Raw genomic sequence first — 20810 nt, forward strand, 5'->3', positions numbered from 1 at the left:
TTATTTTATTATTTCTTGCCTTCTATCTTTGGGTGAATTTTGTTGTTGTGGAAAGTTTCTTACGATATGTTCATTGATTTCTAGCCTTTCCGTTGTAATGCAGGCATTCAAGGCTATAAAGTGCCCACTAATGGTTTTAGCTGCATCCCAAAAGTATGTGCAGCATTTTCATTAACCTTTGTTTGAAAATATTTCATAATTTCTGTTGCTATTTGAAGTAAGTGTGGTTGTTAGTTTTCAGATGACCTTTTGTCAGTGTGTTTTCGTGTGGCTGCACTGTGGTAGGAGAGCAGACTTAGTGCTTGCAGTTCGTGGAGATCTTCCAGGACTGGCTCTTGACCCGGCTGTCAGTCTTTGTTGCTGTTCCAATGATGCTGGAGCTGAATCTGGTTCCTTCTCTCCACATCCACACTCCCAAGCTCCGCCACTGTGACTTCTGTTCTGAACAACTGCAGGGTCCTCTTGACAGGTACACCTCCACCAGTCTGAGTCCTCAAATTTATTTTCAGTGGAACCCCATTATTCTAGGACAAAGTCAGGAATCCTGAACATGGCCCCACAGCTCTGTGAGGCTGCACCTGGAGCCTGGGCAGGCTCATCTCTGCTGCCTGGGCTCCAGCCATATCAGCGTTCAGGATTAGCAGAGCTAACTGTTGTTCAGATGTTCTGGATTCTTTTTAAGTATTAAGAGTTTTTTAAACTTTTATTTTTGTCACGGTAAAATATATATATAACACAAAACTTACAATTTTACACATTTTCAAGCATACAGTTCAGTGGCGTGAAGTACATTCAGAGCATTGTGCAACCATCACCATCCATCCACTGAACCTTTTCATCTTCCCCAGGGAAACTCTGTCCCCATTAAACACTAGTTCCTCAGCCCCCTCTCTGGCACCTCTGGTTTCCCAGGCCCTGGTAGCCTCTATCCTTCTTTCTGTCTCTACGACTGACTACTCTAAGTACCTCATAGAAATGGAATCACACAGTATGTGCCCTTTGGTGAATGGTTTATTTCATTTGATACAGTGTTTTCAAGGTGCATCCATATTGTAGTATGTATCAGAACTTTTTAAAATCAGCCAGGTGTGGTTGCACATGCCTGTGGTCCCGGCCACCCGGGAGGCTGAGGTGGGAGGATCGCTGGAGCCCAGGAGTTGGAGGCTGCAGTGAACTATGATCACACCACTGTACTCCAGCCTGGGTGACAGAGCAAGACCCTGTCTCAAAAATAAATAAATTCAGAATACTGTGCAGCCACCACCACCGTTCATCTCCATCTCTTTTTATTGTGTGAAACTCTGTACCCATTAAACAATAACTCCCTATTGTCCCTCCCCCAGCCCCTGGCAACTTCCATTCTGCTTCTGGTCTCTCTGACTTTGACTCCTCTATGTACCTCATAGAGTGGAATCACACGGTATCTGTCTTTTTCCACTGGCTTAGTCTACTTAGCAAAATGTCCTCCAAGGTCACCCTTGATGACATCCATGTTGTAGCATGTCCGAATTTCCTTTCCTTTGAAGGCTGAGTGTAGTTCATTGTATCTGTGTACCACATCCATTTTCAGTGGAATCCTATTACGGGATTGTCTGTCAGTTCTGTCAGTGGACACTTGGGTGGCTTCCATCTTTTAGCTGTTATTAATCTGCTGTGAACATAGGTGTACAAGCATCCCTTCAAGACCCTGCTTTTATCCTTTTGGGTATAAACCCAGAAGTGGAATTGCTAGATCATATGGTAATTGTATGATAGTTTTTCGAGGAACTATTTTCAATAACAGCTATACCATTTGACATTTCCACTAACAGTGCACAAAGCTTCTAATTTCTCCACATCTGTGCCAACAGAAGATTTCCTTTCTGGGTTTTTTTGTTTTGTGTGTGTGTGTGGTTTTTTTTTTGTTTTTCGAGACGGAGTTTTGCTCTTTTGCCCAGGCTGGAGTGCAATGGCACGATCTCGGCTCACTGTAACCTCTACCCTCTAGGTTCAAGCAATTCTCCTGCCTCCCGAGTAGCTGGGATTACAGGCATCTGCCACCACGGCCAGCTAATTTTTGTATTTTTAGTAGAGACAGGGTTTCACCATGTTGGTCAGGCTGATCTCGAACCCCTGACCTCAAGTGATCCACCTGCCTCGGCCTCCCAAAGTGCTGGGATTACAGGCGTGAGCCACCGTGCGCCACCGCGTTCAGCGATCCTTTCTGGTTTTTGATGGTAGCCATCCTCTCAGGTGTGAAGTGGTATCTTGTGGTTTTGCTTTACATTTTCCTAATTGAGTAGTGATATTGAGCAGCTTTTCATGTGCTTATTGGCTGTTTCTATGTCTTCCTTGAAGAAGTATTTATTGAAGTCTTCTGCCAATGTTTGAATCAGCTCGTTTTTTTCATTGTTGAGTTTTAGGAATTTTCTGCATAATCCAGATATTAAACCCTTATCAGATATATGATCTGTCGATAGTGCCTTTGGATGCACGAAAGTTTTAAAATTTGTCTTGTTTACATTTGTTGCCTGTGCCTTTAGTGTAATATCCAAGAAATCACTGCCAAATCCAATGCTGTGAAACCTTTTCCTTAAGTTTTCTACTAAGAGTTTTCTGGTTTTCGCTTTGACATTTAGAACTTTGGTCCATTTAGAGTTGATTTTTTTTTCTTTTTTTCCTGAGATCGTGTCTCACTCTGTCGCCAGGCTGGAGTGCAGTGGCGTGATCTCAGCTCACCGCAACCTCCGCCTCCCGGGTTCAAGCAATTCTCCTGCCTCAGCCTCCCAAGCAGCTGGGACTACAGGCTTGCACCACCATGCCCAGCTAATTATTTTATTTTATTTTTAGTAGAGACGGGATTTCACCATGTTGGCCAGGATGGTCTCGATCCCTTGACTTCATGATCTGCCCGCCTCGGCCTCCCAAAGTGCTGGGATAGAGTTGATTTTTGTGAGGCAAGGCAGGGCTCCACCTTCTTTTTCTGGTATGTACATACCCAGTTTTCCCAGTAGAAGTTGTTGAAAACTGCTTTCCCCCTTGAATGGTCTTGGTCCCCTTGTGGAGAGTCACTGCAGCATAAGAGTTAGCCTTCATCTCTGGGTTCGCCTCTCCTGTGACTCCCGTAATGTTGTACTCATCCACTTCATGGTGGACCACCCTCTGGCTCTGTCCACTCTGCCACCTTTTTCCTCTGCTCCTCACACGATCATTTCCATTGTAAGTGTCTCCAGCTCGCTGATTCTTTTATTCTGCCTGCTCAGATCTGCCGGTGAACCCCTCTAGTGAATTTGTAAGTGTCAGTTATTGTTTTCAGCTCTTCTAGTTCCACTTGATCCCCTTCATAATTCCTATCTGTTGATATCCTCATTGTGTTCCTCTGTGATTTTCCTGACTTCCTGTAGTTCTGTGTCCATGGCTTCCTTCAGTTCTTTCAGCACATTTAAGACAGTTGGTTTAAAGCCTTTGTTTACTAAGTCCAATGTCTAGGCTTCCTTGGGGATGTTTTTGTCAGTTAAATATTTTCCTTTGAATGACTCATACCTTCCTGTTTTATTTGCTTTAGATTTTAGGTCACTAAATTTTACTTTGTGTCTAAACTGCTGTTAAACCTATCCATTCAGTTTTTAATTTGGGTTATTGTGTTTTTCAGTTGAATACTTTTTTTTTTTTTTTTAACCACATCTGCTGTATCTTTAAAAAAAAAAAATAGTTTCTAACTCTTTACCAAAATTCTCTATCTTGTATCTCCTTCACATAATATTTTTTAGTTTTTGTTTGCTCTTTGTCCTAGTTTTTCTTTATATTGCCTTGTCTTTTCTTGTGACTTAAAATATTCTGTGTAGGACATTGTAGTTGAAATTGTATTTGCAAAAAGAATTTGAGGTCTAGTAGTAGGTTTCTCATTATTGTTTAATTTGCCTTAGAGCACCTTTTCATATTCTTATCAGCTGTCTTTTAAAAAGTCCCTGGTCAAGGATAGTGACCATTTAAAAGTTGATTTGTTTATCTTTTTATTATTGATTTGTGGGAGTTCATCATATATCTTTTGTCATATACAAGGGGGCTTCCAAAAGTTCACAGAAAAATGGAATTAAAAGATAAAAATAAGAAATATATGGCTGGCCGTGGTAGCTCACACCTGTAATCCCAGCACTTAGGGAGGCTGAGGCAGGTGGATTGATTGAGTCCAGGAGTTCAAGACCAGCCTTTGCAATATGGCAAAACCCTATCTCTACAAAAAATACAAAAATTAGCTGGGCTGCCGGGTGCAGTGTCTCACGCTTGTAATCCCAGCACTTTGGGAGGCCGAGGCGGGTGCATCACCTGAGGTCAGGAGTTCAAGACTAGCCTGGCCAACATGGTGAAAAAGTACAAAAAAAAAAAAAAAAAAAATTAGCCCAGCATGGTGGTGGGCTTCTGTAATCCCAGCTACTCAGGAGGCTGAGGCAGGAGAATCGCTTGAACCTGGGAGGCAGAGGTTGCAGTGAGCCGAGATTGTGCCATTGCACTCCAGCCTGGGCGACAAGAGCAAAAGTCTGTCTCAAAAAAAATAAAAATAAAAAAACAGCTGGGCATGGTGGTGCATACCTATGGTTACAGCTACTAAGGAGGCCGAGGTGAGAGGATCGCTTGAGCCCAGGAGGTCATGGCTGCAATGAGCCGAGATAGTGCCACTGCACTCCAGCCTGGGCGACAGAGCAAAACCCTGTCTGAAAAAAAAAAAAATAGCTGGGCATGGTGGCACATACCTATAGTTATAGCATACCTATAGTTATAGCTACTAAAGAAGAAATACAAACTTTTTTCTTAACACAAGCACCATCAAGTTCAAGACACTTTTATAAGCAATGATGCCAGCCATTTAGTCCCTCCCTAAAGACCTAATGGTCCTGGGAATTTAACCGTGGCCATGGAGTCTTTTTTACATTATTAATTGACAAAAAATGGGTGCCCTTTACAGATGTTTCAAAATTAGGAAGCAAAAAGAAGTTAGAAGGAGCCAAATCAGGACTGTAGGGTGGATGCCTGATGATTTCCCATAGAAACTCTTGCAAAATCACTGTTTGATGAGAGGAATGAGCAGGAGCATTGTCGTGATGGAGATGGACTCTCTGGGGAAGCTTTCCCGGGGGGGGGTTTTGCTGAAGCTTTGGCTAACATTCCCTAAACATTCTCATACTAAGCAGATGTTACCATTCCTTGTTACCCCTCCAGAAAGTCAGCAAGCAGAATGCCTTAAGCATCCCAAAAGCTGTTGCCACAATCTGCTCTTGACTGGCCCACTTTTGCTCTGATGGGACCACTTCCAGCCCTCAGTGCCATTGCCTTGACTGCGCTTTGTCTTCAGGACCATAGCGGGAAAGCCATGTTTCATGTCACTACAGTTCAAACAGAGCTTCAGGATCTCCATCCCACTTGTTCAAAGTTACCACTGACAGCTCTGCTCTTCTCTGCGCCCGATGTGGGCGCAATGGTTTTGGCACCCATTGAGTGGAAAGTCTGCTCAACTTTTATTTTTCTGTCAGAATTGTGTAAGCTCAACCTACTGAGATGTCTGTGGTGTTGGCCACTATTTCTGCTGTTAACCACCGGTCCTCTGCAGTTACGGCTCAGACCAGATGAGTGTTTTCCTCACAAAGTGATGCGGATGCCTGCCGCTGTGGGCTCCGTCTTCAGCATGGTCTCATCCCTTCTTAGAACAAGTCAGCCATTTGTAAACTGCTATTTTCTTTGGGGACGTGGACCCCGTAAACTTTTCAGAAAGCATCAGTGATCTCACCATTCTTCCACCCAAGCTTCACCATACATGTGATGTTGGTTCTTGCTTGGCAGAATTCACGTTATTGTGATAGGGGCTCTTTTCAAACTGAAGTCTTCTCCTTCTTAGTGCCTCAGACTACCTCCTCTTCAGACATGCTGTAGTAAGTTAATACAAGTTTATTTGGGTGCAAAGATTTTTTTTGAAAGTCATGCATAGTTTTTTCATGATATGTATTTTCCATGAACTTTTTGAAGACCCCGTGTGTGTGTGTGTGTGTGTGTGTGTGTGTGTGTGTGTGTGTGTGTGTGTGTGTGTGTGTGTGTGTGTGTGTGTGTGTGTGTGTGTGTGTGTGTGTGTGTGTGTGTGTGTGTGTGTGTGTGTGTCTATATAATGGATATAGTCTACCAATCTGTGGTTTGTATTTTCACTTTCTTAATGGTGAACATGAAATGGTAAAAATTTTAATTTTGTTTTTCCTAAAAGCTTTGCAGCTTTAGCTATTGCTTTTGATCCATGAGCCATCTCAAATGAACTCTTGAGTATATTTTGATGCAGAGGTCAATCTGTTTTTTTCCTCTATGCATATCTGATCGTTCCAGCCCCTTCCTCTCCATATTGAATTGCACTGAATTGAGCAGACATTCGTCAAGTGGCCATCTGTGTGTAGGTCCATTTCTGAATTTGCTATTTTGTTTCCTTTAGCAATTCCTTTATCATTGTGGCAACACCACACTCTCTTAATGACTGAAGTTTTCTAGTAAGTTTAATCTTTGCTCAGGAAAGACTTTCAGTGTTGATCTGCTTCAAGAATTTCTTGATTTTTTTCAGGTCGTTAATATTTCCATGTTTTAGGAACAGCCTGTCACTTTCTGCAGGCTAGCCCACTGGGATTTCAACTGGGAGTGTACTCAGTCTGTTGATTAGCTGGGTGAGGTTTGACATATGAACAACATGAGCGTTCCTGTGAATGTAGCGTCCGTTTACTGGCATCTTTTTTGTTTCTCTGCAGTGTAAAGATGTTATACCTCTTTCATTAAATTTATCCCTAGGTAGCTGATGTTTTGGAATGCTATTATCAACGTTATTTTTCTTTAAATTTCCTTTTCCAGCTTCCTGTTGCTAGAATATAAAACTATGGTTGACTTTCGTACCCCATATCCTGCAATTGTGCTAAATTTGCTATTAGTTCTAGAAATTGGTTTGTCCATTCTTGTGGGTTTTCTGCACACACAGTCTTGTCATCTGCACGAGGCCAGTTCTCCTTCTCTCTGTCCAGTCTGTGCGGTTGACTCCTTTTCCTCCCCGCCTGGAGATTCCCGCGGTGTCGACTGGAAGCATGGAGGCACCTTGGGGAGGTGTTGGGCATTTTGTCGTGGGCAGGGGCTCAGCTGTCGGTTCCGTAGAGGCCCTCCCAGATGAGGAGGCCCCTCCAGCCCCTGACTGCCGAGCATGATTTCCAGGAAGGGGTGTGGAAGTCACCAAGTGCCCTCTGTGTACCTGTGAAGAGTGCCCAGTGGGGCCCTCCCTGGAGTGGAGAGGAGTGACTCCCCGTGGCCAGCAGCCTTGCCTTCCTGGGGCACACCCCGCATACAGCTTCTCCCCGGGCTGGGACAGTGGAAGGGCTGCCTTGCCATCACCTCCCTGCACACTTGCTTTGCCCAGGTCCTGGGGCTCTGCTCCTGCCAGCTCCTGGGTGGTTCATGCTCCTGTGAGGGCACTGACCAGCCAAGCAGGAGGCCTTTGTGGTGGCTGAGTAGAGGCGTGTGGGGCCACTCATGCGTCCTCAGGGTCCAGGCCCCACTAGTCCTCCTCCAAGGCCCATTTTGGCTGGTGGACACCCAGGTGTGTGGCCTAGAGGCTATCAGGCTGCAGCTTGGGGAAGGAAACAAGGGAGGGTGATGGTTCCTGGCCCCACACCATCATTCTGGTGTCAGCCCTGAGAGGGTGCCTGTCACAGCAGGTTCCAGGACTGCTGTCTCCTGAGGATGGAGAAACTGCGGCACCCTGGGGGCCACTAAAGGAGGCCAACTGATTGCAGCCACGTGTACCTTCCTCTTCTCGTCTCTGTGTTTCATAGATGACCGCACCTCGAGCAGGAGTGGGGATGCCACGTCTGCCCCCAGCGCCCGGCCCTCTGTCCACCACGGTCATTCCCGGAGCCGCCCCGGCCCTGTCCGTGCCCACACCAGGTACTGCTCTCTCCAGCCTCCCAACCCCACCCTGTGCGCTGCCTCTGGGTCAGTACGGAGGCCTGCTCCCAGCTCCAGTGTCCTGGGGGCCCTGGGCAGGCCAGGTGGGCCAGCTGGGGGCACAGGGCAGCTGGAACCCCCCCCAGGTGCCCGTGCTGCCAGTCTTCTTGCAGCCACCTGTGGTCAGCATGCCTGGCCCCCGGCTGCGGATCACGTAGCCTTCTGCCCTGTCCCTTGCCAGATGGCGCCCTCGGAACCGCCCGGAGAAACCAGGTGTGGTTTGGCCTCCAAGTCCCCCCCACCGCCTGCTGTGGGCACAGCACTCAGCCGCGAGGGGGACAGCGGGTGGGCAGCAAGACTGCTTCCTTTGTGGCTTCAGACCCTGTTCGCTCCTAGGTTCCTGTGGTCCACGCGCCGTCTCCACACCCACTTCCTATACTTGAGTTGATGGTTAGAACCTTGTCGTCACCCTGCAGAAGTACAGTGCCTTGAATGCCAGCTTTTCCGTTCCCTGATGAAAAGATATGTTTAAAAAATTATTGGAAAAGGTTTCATTTGCAATTGGCTTGTGCATTGATAATCTTTATTTACTGTTTTAAGTTGCAGAGATGTGAATGGTTTACAAATCTGAAGCTGAAGTTCAATCTTTGGTTTTCTGTTGTAAATGCCTTTTACAAACATTGAATTAGCTACCTTAAGTATTGAAGAGCTTCCAATGCTAGGTGAGCCCTGCTTTGTCCTCAGTAGAGTGCCGGTTCCCTGGGCTCATCCAGGGGCTGAGAGACGGCAGGACGCTGGGGCAGGGCACACTAGCAGAGCTGCTTGCTCAGTAGGGAATGTCAGCTGTTGCGCTGGGCCATGAGAAATCCGCCAGAAAACATTAGGTGAGCAGACATGCCCTCGGTGCCAGTGGGCTGCTGTGAGTGAGGATAAGGTGTGTGTTGGGCATAGAAACTCTGGCTGCCCGCCCACCCTGTGGAGACAAGCGCAGCTCCTTCAGCTGGAGAGGCCGCCCTCTCTCCTGCCCACTTGCCTCCCTTCTCCATGATTTCCATGGAGGCCTGTGGCTCTGCTCACCCCTGGCATGCAGACCGCTCTCCCGTCCAGCCCTAAGCCTGCTCTGCGGAGGGCGGGGTCATTCTTCTCCTGGAGATTTCGGTGGGACTCGTCCCCAGTGGGCACAACACAGCCCTTGGTGGGAGGGGAAGGCCCCAGCCTCCTCCACCTCCCACTGGAAAGCAGACTGCTTGGGACTGCCCAGCTGTGAATTGTATAGTTTCTGTACTTATTAGAACTGGGTAAATTATTTTGGTTCAAATCTATTATTCCATCAATTCAGTTAGAATTGAATTTTCTAGGTGATTATGCAGAATCTTCTGCCAGGGCACGATGCTGTCGTAAGAGATTTCTGTTCTCTGTACTGGGCCCCCTTGCCCTGTTCCTTGAGTGAAGTGGGGGCTGCCCTCACCTGTCCCCCTTACCTGTGAATCCCTTCCTTGTACATGGTGGTCAGTGGCACGGAATCCCCAAGAGACTGTATATCTGAAGGAGAAAAATAAACACTTTTGCTCGAAAACAGTGTGAAACAACATCTTTTTCTTACCCTCTGTCCATATAAAATCCAAAGCAACCAGCCTCCTAGGGAGCACAGGAGTTGGGAGCCAGTTCTGGGCTCAGCTGCATCCACACCTCTGGAGGAGGGCGCTGAGGGGCTGCGGGTGCTGCTGGGTGCTGGGCTGGGCTGGCCCCAGCAGGGGTCTGAGAGCAGGGCATCTGGCAGGGCTGCCTGGCCCCCAATACTGCCCCCGCCAGCTGTGGCCTGGGCCCTGAGCACGGTCAGCTCTGCTGGTCGGGTTAGCTGGCTGGGCTTCCCACCACTCTGCACCTGGTTACACTTAGCAGTGCCACGGGCTGTGCCCATGATGGAGGGAGCCAGCCTCCTGTTCAGCGAGACACAGCTGCAGCCCGTCTCCAGGAGGCTTGGTTTGCATTACTTGCTGCAGCCCCTGAGGCCACCCTCTTTGCTCCAGGTGGGCCGAGCTCAGGGGAAGTGGGAGGTCCTCAGATGAGCTTGGACTTGTTGAGAGGAGGACTTGGGGCTGGGGTTGCCTGTGGATCATGCAAGGGGCAGTGGCTTTCCTGGTAGGCACAGGGGCCTTAGGGAAGGTGGCCATCCAGGGTGGGGACTCATCCTGTGGGACTCAGCACATGGTGGCAGCCAGCCCCCCGGCCTCCCACTAAAGACAGCTTCGAGCTGACAGTGGGCCCTCCTGCATGTGCATTGCAGGCCTCACGTGAGCAAGCTGAGGGTCCCAGTGTCTCCCGCCCGGTCCATTGTGGGGGCTGCCTTGGCTGTGGGGCCACCTCCTCAGAGAGCTGCAGCACCAGCCTTCGAGCTTCTGCATGGAGGGGGAGGAATGCTCATCCCAGAGCCTCCTGTTTTGGGTGTTGGAGGGCAGCTCGCTCCCCAGATGCTCCAGACGGTACAGGAGCAGAGCGTCTGTTTGGGTTTCTGGCAGCCGTTCAGTGTGCTGACTGGTCACACACAGAAGGGTGGCCCAGGTGACAGAGGCTGCCAGGGCTGTGCTGAGGACAAGACCATCTACACAGGGCGTGGGTCACGGCAGAGCTGGTGCAGCCTTCCCGTCGGCAGCTCCTGGGAGGGTGTCAGGGCCTGGCCCTTGGCGAGTGGCCAGCACCACGGTGGGCCCACAGTCAGCTGCGCGGTTTTGTTTTCCAGATCCTGAGAGTGAGAAGCCTGACTGACCCCGCCTAGACGCCAGGCCCACTTCACGCCGTCTAAGTGGAGAAGTGACGGACCCTCAGGGCCAGCTGCTCCTCCTGTCCAGTTCACGCTGTTTTGTAACCACTTTCTAAGCATTTTTTATTCACAATTGGAAACACAAATGTAATGCAAGAATAAAAAATATTTTGGGGCAGAAAGGACTTTGGTTTTTCAAACTATTTCCTCTCTGGTGGCCCTCGGCCAGCCAGGTGACTGGGATGTGACGGGGGTGGGGGGACATTCCCAGGACCCTGGCACGCTCAGGATAGCTCTATTCTCTGCAGGGCCCTGGAGGTGACGGCCCCGGGGAGGCTGATCTCCAAGTCCTCCCGATGCCAGCTGGCACAGACTCGGGGTCCTGGGTGCCTCCTGGCCTTTGCTCACAAAGCTCCATGAGGCAGAGACTTCCCTCTGGTCTTCGGAGGTTTGAAGTCACCCACCACCCCCACACCCACCTTCCAGGCACCCTCCTTCCAGAAATCACCTGCACTGGCAGGGAAAACACTAGTGGCCTGGGGCCAGAAACCTCTGGCTGTGGGGTGGCAGGTCTGAGACCACCAGCTCCTTGGAGGGCTGCATTCCCCCCACTCATGGGAGGGGTCCTAAGTGTGAGAAATGAGGAACGTTGACATGGCCTCACCAAGGAAACGTGCCGTGGTAAGGTCCCCACACCCTAGCCTGGCCAGCAGGCACAGGGGCCTTATGCTGGGTCCAGAGGTCTAGGGAGAATTTGGGGTCCCATGTATCACAATGAAAAAGCATTGCATCTCTATTTTCATTAATGTCTAACTGCAATTTAGCATTTCCTCCATTAACAGCACCTGGACTTCATCACCACTAGACACCACAGATATTGCTGTGCCATGTCATTTACATCCATGACACAGTGCCCTTCCCTGAGATGTAAAACTGTCCAGCCGGCTGACAGAGCGGCGCTGCCTGCCTGTCTCAAACATGAGTCTTCAGGGCACAGTGACGCTGCTTCCCCACGGGACTGTTGGAGATGCCATCCCGCTGTGTGCGGGTGGCCTGGGAGTCCTGGCTCTTCTCCGTGTGATCAGCAGGGTAGGCCTCCTCCAAGCCTCAGCTGGGAGCAGGGACGGCACGGTGCTAGGAACATGGCTTCCCTTGGTCTTAGTTGGTGTTCTCTTCTGTTGGTGGCTCATGTGACTGGTTTTCTGTGGACCATAGTAATGCAGTTTGCTTTTTCTTTCTTTTTTTTTTTTTCTTTTTTTAATGAGACCGAGTCTTGCTCTGTTGCCCAGGCTGGAGTGCAGTGATGCAAACTCAGCTCACTGCAACCTCCGCCTCCTGAGTTCAAGTGATTCTTCTGCCTCAGCCTCCTGAGTAGCTGAGATTACAGGTGTGCGCCATCACACCTGGCTAATTTTTGTATTTTTAGTAGAGATGGAGTTTCAGCATTTTGGCCAGGCTGGTCTCAAACTCCTGACCTCGTGATCCGCCCGCCTTGGCCTCCCAAAGTGTTAGGATTACAGGCGTGAGCCACCGTGCCCGGCCGCAGTTTGCCTTTCAAACTGCACATTTATTTTAATCATTTTCTTTAAGTGAATGATAGTATAAATGTCAATGGTAAAATTTGGTGGTAGTATGGTAGTAAATAGTAGTACAATGGTCAATGAAACGGTAATGGTAAAGCCAGCATCCTCTGGGGAGATTCTGCACAGTACACTTCCAGGACTCTGGGGCCCCGAATCCCAGCTTCATCTGCTGCTCAGAACCACCTAGCAGCCCTCCAGGGCCGCTAGGAAAAGGCCCCAAGCCTCAGCCTCAGAATCCTAGGCTCTTGGTGTTGAGCCTCACCCACTAGACGCGTCCCTGCTTCAGGCTTCACTGCTGCTGCACAGCATGCCAGCTGGGCCCGGATATTCTTTTTTTTTTTTTTTTTTTTTTTTTTGAGACGGAGTCTCGCTCTGTCGCCCAGGCTGGAGTGCAGTGGCGCGATCTCGGCTCACTGCAAGCTCCGCCTCCCAGGTTCACGCCATTCTCCTGCCTCATCCTCCTGAGTAGCTGGGACTACAGGCAGCCCCGCCACCAGGCTGGCTAATTTTTTGTATTTTTATAGAGACGGGGTTTCACCGTGTTAGCCAGGATGGTCTCGATCTCCTGACCTCGTGATCTGCCTGTCTCGGCCTCCCAAAGTGCTGGGATTACAGGCATGAACCACCGCACCCAGCCCCGGATTCATTCTTGACCCTCCCAGTCCCGGGTTCTCTCCTCCTCTGGGTTCTATCGCACAGTCTGGGTGGACAGCTCACGAGAGCCCCAGAGACCTCAGCCCCTCATGGAGAGTTCTCATGGGTGCATATTATTTGTTATGCTTGACTTCCTGAAAGCGGGGACTTAAAATTGTTTTTGATAGCCCTGCACCTTCCAGAACAGTCACTGAGTGAAGCTAGTGCGCAATGAATTGTGCTGATGAAGGCAGACTCTCCTTTGGGCAGATGAAGCTTCCAGTGGGTGCTTATTGGCTCTGATCACAGCGTTTCTGGGATGGAAAGGACCCTGCCAGGCCTCTCCTAGGACAGCAAAGGCAGCATCACCTGGGGCCAGTCCAAGCTCCTCCTGCAGGGTCAAGGCAGCCAAGCCACAGCCTCTGCTCTCCAGTGTCGTTTTGTTCTTAGCTGACCCCAGCATCCAACCAGACTTTCAGTGTCCAGGGTGATATCTGTGCCTCATCTCCAGGCTGAACAGCTTCAATTCTCTGAAAAGTGCTTATTACTAAAGGGCTGGTAAGGCTAGGCGCAGTGACCCATGCCTGTAATCCTGGTGCTTTGGGAGGCTGAGGCAGGATGATCGCTTGAGGCCAACAGGTCAAGGCTGCAGTGAGCTGTGATCACATCACTGCACTCCAGCCTGGGTGACAAGAGTGAGACCCTGTTTTTAAAACAAACAAACAAAACAAAAACAAAAATAAAACACCTGAAGAATCCTGTCTTCATTCATTAGAGGATGCAATAAACCTGGACCGGGATGCCTGCCTTCCAGGTGGTTAAGGGAGTTCAGCAATGGTGACCACTCTGTACACATCGTGGTTGTGGTCCCTGAACTTGGCTTTATTAGACTTGCCCTTGAGAGGGGGCAGAAGGCCCGCATGCCACAGGCATCTTTGTGCTGGTGGTGGTTCATGCAGTCCTGCAGAGGTGTGGAGAAGAGTCCCTCACCCTGAGAGGACACTGGGGGTCGAAGGCTGCCCGAGGCCAGGCTGGATGGGGAGACAATGTTGTCCCATGCAGCTCTGTGAAGAATCGGTCATTTCTCACTGAAGTGGACAGCAGAGACCAGGGGCCTGGGCTGCAGGGGTCGGAGCTGCAGCCAGCTGGTTCTGCCTCCCAGTGAGGCTGTGTGGGCCGGGGCAGGAGGGCTTTGGAGCAACAGCAGTTCCTAACAGTTGATCCTTTTAAGCCCAAGCCCTCCAAATTTGATCACCAGCTCAAGGTTCTGTGAGCTGCCAGACCCATAAATCCAACTGCCTCTCCCCCTCTCCATGGAGACCCTCAAAGTCATCTTGAAGATGCTCCACGTTGTAAGATGATGTCACCTCAAGCTTCATGGGGTCTTCCCAGATGTCCCAGTTTCCAAGGCTGGCATGACCAGTCACCCGGTTCATTCTCAGTCTAGGACTCAGACTCATCCTTGTCCCCTCATTTCCCAAATGTGGGCTGCGAACAGCTGAGTAGATGTTTTAGCTGAAATGTCCCCAAACCCCCTTCCATCCAGTCTCCTCACTGCAGCCTGCATGATCTCTTCAGAGTCAAACAATGGATGCTCCGGTCCAGCCTCCTTGCCGGCTCTGCCCTCTCCAGGTCTTTCCTACCTGCTGCTCCCCTCATTCTGAGCCCCACCACTAGGCGGGGTCCCTTGAGCCCCGAGGGGCCCGGCTCCATCCTCCTAGGGCCTCACAAATGCCTACTCGGCGCCTGGTCCCTGCTTCAGCTTCACTTCCCCAGGCAGCCTCCCCAACTCAAGGCTGGGTCAGCCTGATGCTCCTGTGCTCCCTTCTGAACATGGCCTTACCTGTGGACCTCCCGCCTCACTTCTCAGAGTGTGACAATGCACCACGGAGGCCACAGGGGATCCCATGTGTGTCCCTCTCCAACCCCCTCCAGCCTCCCCATGGCTGCCGGCCACCTGGGCACAGAAGTCCTGTCTGTTTCACTTCCTATTTCCTCCTGTTCCTACGAGGGAGGTGCTCAGCTGGATTCTGTGGAGTGAGTGAGTGGAGGCTGGGGAGAGGGAAGAGGGTGTGTGGATGGAGAAGGGGCGGGAAGGGGACGCGAGAGCAGCCAGATCCTGGGCAGGGTGAGGAACGAGGGTGAGGACGCAGCCCCTGGGGAAGCTCAGGCGGAGGTGGAGGAGCCTGCGGCTGCATGGAGGGTAACGAGTCAGAAGCCACAGTGGACAGCCCTGGTTCCCACAGGCTTACCTGTTCAGGCAGCACAGTGGGCTTAGGGAATGTTGACAGGCATGGGTTTCCCTTCTCGACCTGCTTTGAAATAAGAACCAAGGACAGCACACCCTGTCAGGGAAACAGACAGTGCTGGAAATGGGTGACTTTGAGGAAGGTTCATACACAAGGGACTGTTTCCAAAAGTGTGGGTGTCTGAAAGGCAGTGTTGGTAGACAGAATAATGTCCTCTCAAGGGGCCCACATCTGAATGCCTGGTCCTGTGCATGTCACCTTCACACAGCACCAGCAGCCTTGCCGATGGGACTTGGGACAGGATCTTCAGGCGGGGAGAGGCTGTGATGAGCCAGGCAGATGCAGCATCATCTCAGGGTCCCTCCATGAAGGAGGGAGGGGTCAGGGGAGGAAGTGTGACAGCAGCAGCAGGACCCGGAGAGCAGATGCTGAGTGGAGACCAGGAGGGGAGGACCGGGCAGCAGCCCAGGACCTTGGGCAGCCTGGGAAGTCCGAGAAGGCAGGAAGGGCCCCCAGCAGGAGCCCGCCCTGCCCAGACCTTGACTTTCGCCCAGCAAGACTGATTTTCAGTTTTGTCTTCCAGGACAGGAGGGTAATAAGTTTGTGCTGCTTGAGACTGCCAGGTTGGGGTGAGACCTTAGAGCAGCATCAAGAAACACATGCAGGCAGGAACCGGAGGCCGTCCCCATCCAGCCATGACCGGCTCCAGGCCTGGGGCCACCACAGGAGGGTCACGTTGGAGGAGCCCCAAGGAACAGAGCTGTGAGAGTCACCCTGGAAGAGAAACACGGCCTGCAGCCCACGACAGAGCCAGCTGAGGTGGCCTCGCAGGAAGGAGCCGGGAGGCTCAGCGGCTGGCCCCGCGGCTGGCCCCAGCCTGCCCCTGCCCCTGCTCTCCTTCTAGGGTTCCCTGGGGGCTGGACCCCAAGGAAGCTGGCAGGACAGGAGCCCGTGTGAGCTACACCCTGCGGCTAAGCCACAGACAACAGATGGCGAACAACAGAGCCTGGGGGTGGGAGGACAGGCTGGTCACACCGCGGACCACAGGGTCAGGAGCCGTGAGAGGCCAGGAGCCTGCGGGCTGGACCTGGGGAAATGAGCACCCCCTTCCCAAGTCTCAAGCGATGCCCTCGGATGGGTTCCCCAGCTTTGCTCTGCATCTGAATCCTGAGAGGAACCTGCAAAAAATACAGACATCCAGGCCCCACCCAGCGGCATCTGAGTAAGACACTGAGGGGGGGAGGGGAGGGGTGGTTGAGGGAGGCTGAAGGTGGATGCTTACTGCTGCACCCGCGTCCTCCCCCACTGTCTTCCTAGTAGCTCCTTTCCTGGGAAAACGATGTCCTGTCCTCCCAGCATATCTGGAGACTCAGTGTCTGACTTCACCACGACCATGCCCTTGACTCTGGGTGGAACACATGGGTCACTTGTCTGGAATCCATGTGTGCCCGGCATCCCATGAGCTTGGCACTAGAATGAGCTTTTAGAGAGAGACTGGAAACTGCAGTCTGTTTTGGTTCCTCAGTAAACTGGAGGGACCTGAACTTTGCCCAGGCAGGCTTGACATTCTGTTTATTCCACATATCATTGCTTCTGCCAGGACCTTCTCAAAACATAGGTGGTGGCTATTGCCCTCAAAGATGAAGAATCATCATAACCAAAAATGTGATATGTCCACGGTGGATGAATTAGCATAATAGTGAAGTGTTTGACTGTCCAGGGCTGCATTTAGATGAAGATTGAACTCACGCTGTCCACCTTGTTCACGAGTTTACATATACTTCCATATGGCACAGTTCAGGAAGAGATTGAACTCGGCTAAGCCATCCTTTTGTGACCTTGTATTTGACGATCCTAACTGGAGGATGCTAAGAGTGAGAAGCAGGAGCCCCTAACAATGCAGCAGACACAGGCACCATGCGGAGAAACGCCCAGTGGCCCTTCATGACCCAGGGCCGGGGAGCTGGGTGCGGGCAGAGGCCGCTGCACATTCACCACACTCACGCCACGTGCCGGCCTCAGGCTTGACAAGCTCAAGCCTTTGGTTAAAGCCTTTCTAGCACATCAATATACTTTTCATTCACAACCTACTCTGAAGTGAAGTGCACTCTATGTGGACAATATTCACAGCAATTCTAGAGACAGGTCTTATCCTCCCTATATCACTCCCAGTCATTGGTCCCACCTCTAAGAGGAAGACAAGTCTCTTAATAGTCAACAGACAGCTTCCAAAGTTTGTCTCTCTCCTCTAAGTATCACTGGATCTTCTTTTGTTCACAAGGATGCAGAGCAATGTTCCAAGTACTGTTATGTTTCTAAACTTTAAGATAGTTCATTTTTAAGAAACAAATAATTATAACCACATAACTATGTATAACCAATAACTATAACCTTGATAATCTTTCAACATACTCCAAAAGGAAACTTTGAGTCCATTTTACATTCAGCAAGTTAATATTAAACTATGTGGCACATCAAAAGCTTTAAATTAATAATGTGTGTTTTAAATGTTACAAACTGTGTCAAGTGTACATCTAATATATGAACTAACAACTTAAAATACTACTGTTGAGTAGGCTATGAGTTCCTTGTAGTTAAATAAGTTATTACAAAGAGTATTATTATAAAAGGTATGTGCTATGCCAAGCAATAACAAGATGTAGATATGATCACAAGCTAGCTATAGTAAAATGAAAAGAAAAAAACTGTGCTTGAGACCTCTTTTGTGTCATGATTTACCATAATTTTGAAGCAAAGTGTTTACGGCTGCTATTAAAATTAAAATTGAAGGGGAGAAACAAAGCACCCTGAAATTTGAATGAAAATTAAAAAGAAAAAAGTATATGAGCTGTCACACAGTATTTGTGTTTTCCTAGGATGCTAGATGTTACTAAAAACTAATCTCAAAAATATTTAAATAGTCTGAAAAATAAAGATCTATATAGACTACACTTTTGGAAAACTTCAGAACATTATCAAGAATTTAGTAAAGTGTTCTTTTTATTATAACACTGATTCAACTATCTGGTCAAATCACTCATTAGTCTTCTAGGTAGTCTTTAAGAAAAGGAGTATGATGGAATGTTCAATCTTAAGTCAAATCTACACAATGCTATCAAATCACATTAGAGTTTTTTTTTTTGTTTGTTTGTTTGTTTTTTAAATAGAGACGGGTTTCCCTCTGTTGCCCAGGCTGGAGTGTAGTGGCGAGATGACAGCTCCCTGAAACTTCGACCTCCCTGGCTCAAGCCATCCTCCTGCCTCAGCCTCCTGAGTAGCTAGCTGACTATAGGCTCACATCATGCTGGGCTCACTTTACTTTTTTTTTTTTTTTTTTTTTTTTGAGACAGAGTCTCACTCTGTCACCCAGGCAGGAGTGCAGTGGCACAATCTCAGCTCACTGCAACCTCTACCTCCCAGGTTCAAGCAATTCTTCCTGCCTCAGCCTCCTGAGTAGCTGGGGTTACAGGTGCCTGCCACCACGCCCTGCTAATGTTTGTATTTTAGTAGAGACGAGGTTTCCCCATGTTGGCCAGACTGGTCTCAAACTCCTGACCTCAGGTGATCTGCCCACTTTGGCCTCCCAAAGGTGGCCAAGGCGTGAGCCACCATGCCCGGCCCACTTTACTTTTTGTAGACACAGGGCCTCGCTATGTTTCCCAGGCTGGTCTCAAGCTCCTGGACTCAAGCAATCTGCCTACCTTGGCCTCCCAAAGTGCTGGGATAGATGTGAGCCACCACACCTAGCCTAGAAAGGTCTTACTTGCAGAAAGGTTCTAAAATGGCTAATTAAAGATTTTGGCATACTTAAATTAGTCCAAAAGATGAAACCTATTCTTTTAAATCAATGGAGTGATGTGAGTAAGCATCACCAACCAAACAAGGAAACAACACAGATGGTGAAGCTCAGGTAACTTTTTCTTCACCTGTCCTTGTTAGATCAGCTGCTAGACGCTGATGACAAGCTCTATCATTTTACAAACTTTATGATGGTCAACTACAAGCTACAACAATTAAATATTCCTGGGGCTAGGCGCAGGGGCTCGTGCCTGTATTCCCAACACTTTGGGAGGCTGAGGCAGGCGGATCACTTGAGGTCAGGAGATCAAAACTAGCCTGACCAACATGGTGAAACCCCGTCTCTATTAAAAAATACAGAAAAAAGTAGCCGAGTGTGGTGGCAGATGCCTGTAATCCCAGCTACTTGGGAGGCTGAGGTAGGAGAACTCCTTGAACCCGGGAAACAGAGGTTGCAATGAGCTGAGATTGCGCCACTGTACTCCAGCCTGGGCGACAGAGCGAGACTCTGTCTGAAAAAACAAAAAATCCCCAAATTTTCTTTGTTTTTACCTTCACTGTTTGAGTACAGGATAGTGAAATGTTGGTCCTCTTAATCACCCATTTTGCTAATATAATGTATAAGATACATTCTACAATAAAACTTTACAGCTGCTAATATAAATAGCAGTATTCAGTTTATTCCAATTCTGAAATTAGTTCACCAAGGAAAAAAAAAGAATCAGGTACAATATAAAGAATAACTGAAAATCCAGAAATACCATATTCCCAGACATTATCTTACCACTAATCATGATTTCATATTTTATGCTATTAATTGAATAAATTCTGCTATTAGAATTTTGGAATTAAAAAAGCTTTTATTATTCTGATACCATCAGTTAGTTGTTTGCCAACTACTTTTTCTTAAAGGTCAGTGAATTGTGAAAGGCATATGTCACAGAAAACATAAGACACCTTGTGTTACACTTTAAAAATCAAATTTTGGAGTTGGAATTATACTATTTAACTATTCTATGCTAGGTAATGTCACAAACTACTTTAAAATAGTTACATATAACATATAAATATTCATGAAACACAGGTTATATGTATAACTAACACCCATGGGTGTGGAAAAATACCATTCACTCCCAGTGTCTTATGCAATAAAAGAAATGTTTACTAACCCATTTGCAAGGGCACATTTGCATTCTTGTCGCTATTGGCTCAGCCTCTTTTTAATGAATGTCCACGATCACTAAGTGATACCGTGGCAAAGTCTACTCTTCCGAGATGGCTAAGAGACAGCTCATGAGCATCACATTTTGTGAATAATTCCAAAGACCGTAAAAAATGTACGCTGTAGGAAAATATAACTTTCAGCAAAAGCCACTTTTTCTGATGCTGCCAACCTGTGTATCAGCTGTTCTTGGAGGCACAGCTATTTAGACACGACACGCTCCCGTCAGATGATGTAATCTTAAGGAATTTAGCAATTATGTGATTTACTAACATAAGACAGTATTTACTGACATGACCAGACAAAATGAAAAGGCCTTCTCACCTACTCCTGGAGTCTTCCCAGAATCCAGACACTCAGTGTAAGAAAACAGGTGTTGAAAGCTCTGCTGTCACTTCAAAGAGAATAATCACAACAATAAATGCAAAAGATAATGTACTAGAAACTGTGAAAATCTTAACCTGAGGTATGAAAATGTTCAAATAAAAATACTACTGCATGCTAAGCACACAGCAACAAAAAGAAGCACTGCAGAAATGGTTGTGAAGCTTTATGAAAATAAAAACAAATGAAGAGGGGAAAACACAACAACCATTAAGAAATAAGAACAAAGAAGGCATTGAGGGAAAGAA

At 48.6% G+C, this 20810-nt stretch overlaps 2 protein-coding genes across 35 annotated transcripts in view; one reads left to right on the forward strand and one right to left on the reverse strand.

The window, feature by feature from the left end:
* Positions 1-10875, forward strand: part of WNK2 (WNK lysine deficient protein kinase 2) — a 141848-nt gene extending 130973 nt beyond the window's left edge. For 11 of the 33 annotated variants that reach the window (XM_054500444.2, XM_054500448.2, XM_054500453.2 and 8 more), the window contains 2 exons: positions 7821-7932; positions 10673-10875. In XM_054500444.2, the coding sequence (XP_054356419.1) occupies positions 7821-7932; positions 10673-10698 (138 nt within the window). In that variant the 3' untranslated portion in view covers positions 10699-10875. The other 22 variants (XM_054500435.2, XM_063649681.1, XM_054500438.2 and 19 more) reach the window with 3 other exon arrangements.
* The window catches only part of LOC129043654 (putative uncharacterized protein FAM120A2P), a 28533-nt gene continuing 16465 nt past the window's right edge, over positions 8743-20810 (reverse strand). Inside the window, exons 4-5 of one of the 2 annotated variants that reach the window (XM_054500471.1) lie at positions 9414-9474; positions 8743-8849 (exon numbers count right to left, since the gene is read on the reverse strand). In XM_054500471.1, the coding sequence (XP_054356446.1) occupies positions 8772-8849; positions 9414-9474 (139 nt within the window). In that variant the 3' untranslated portion in view covers positions 8743-8771. Of the gene's footprint in view, positions 8850-9413; positions 9475-20502; positions 20573-20810 lie in introns of those variants that run through there. The other variant, XM_054500473.2, reaches the window with a different exon arrangement.

The sequence above is a fragment of the Pongo pygmaeus genome, chromosome 13 (assembly GCF_028885625.2).
Source record: "Pongo pygmaeus isolate AG05252 chromosome 13, NHGRI_mPonPyg2-v2.0_pri, whole genome shotgun sequence".
Taxonomy (NCBI): domain Eukaryota; kingdom Metazoa; phylum Chordata; class Mammalia; order Primates; family Hominidae; genus Pongo; species Pongo pygmaeus.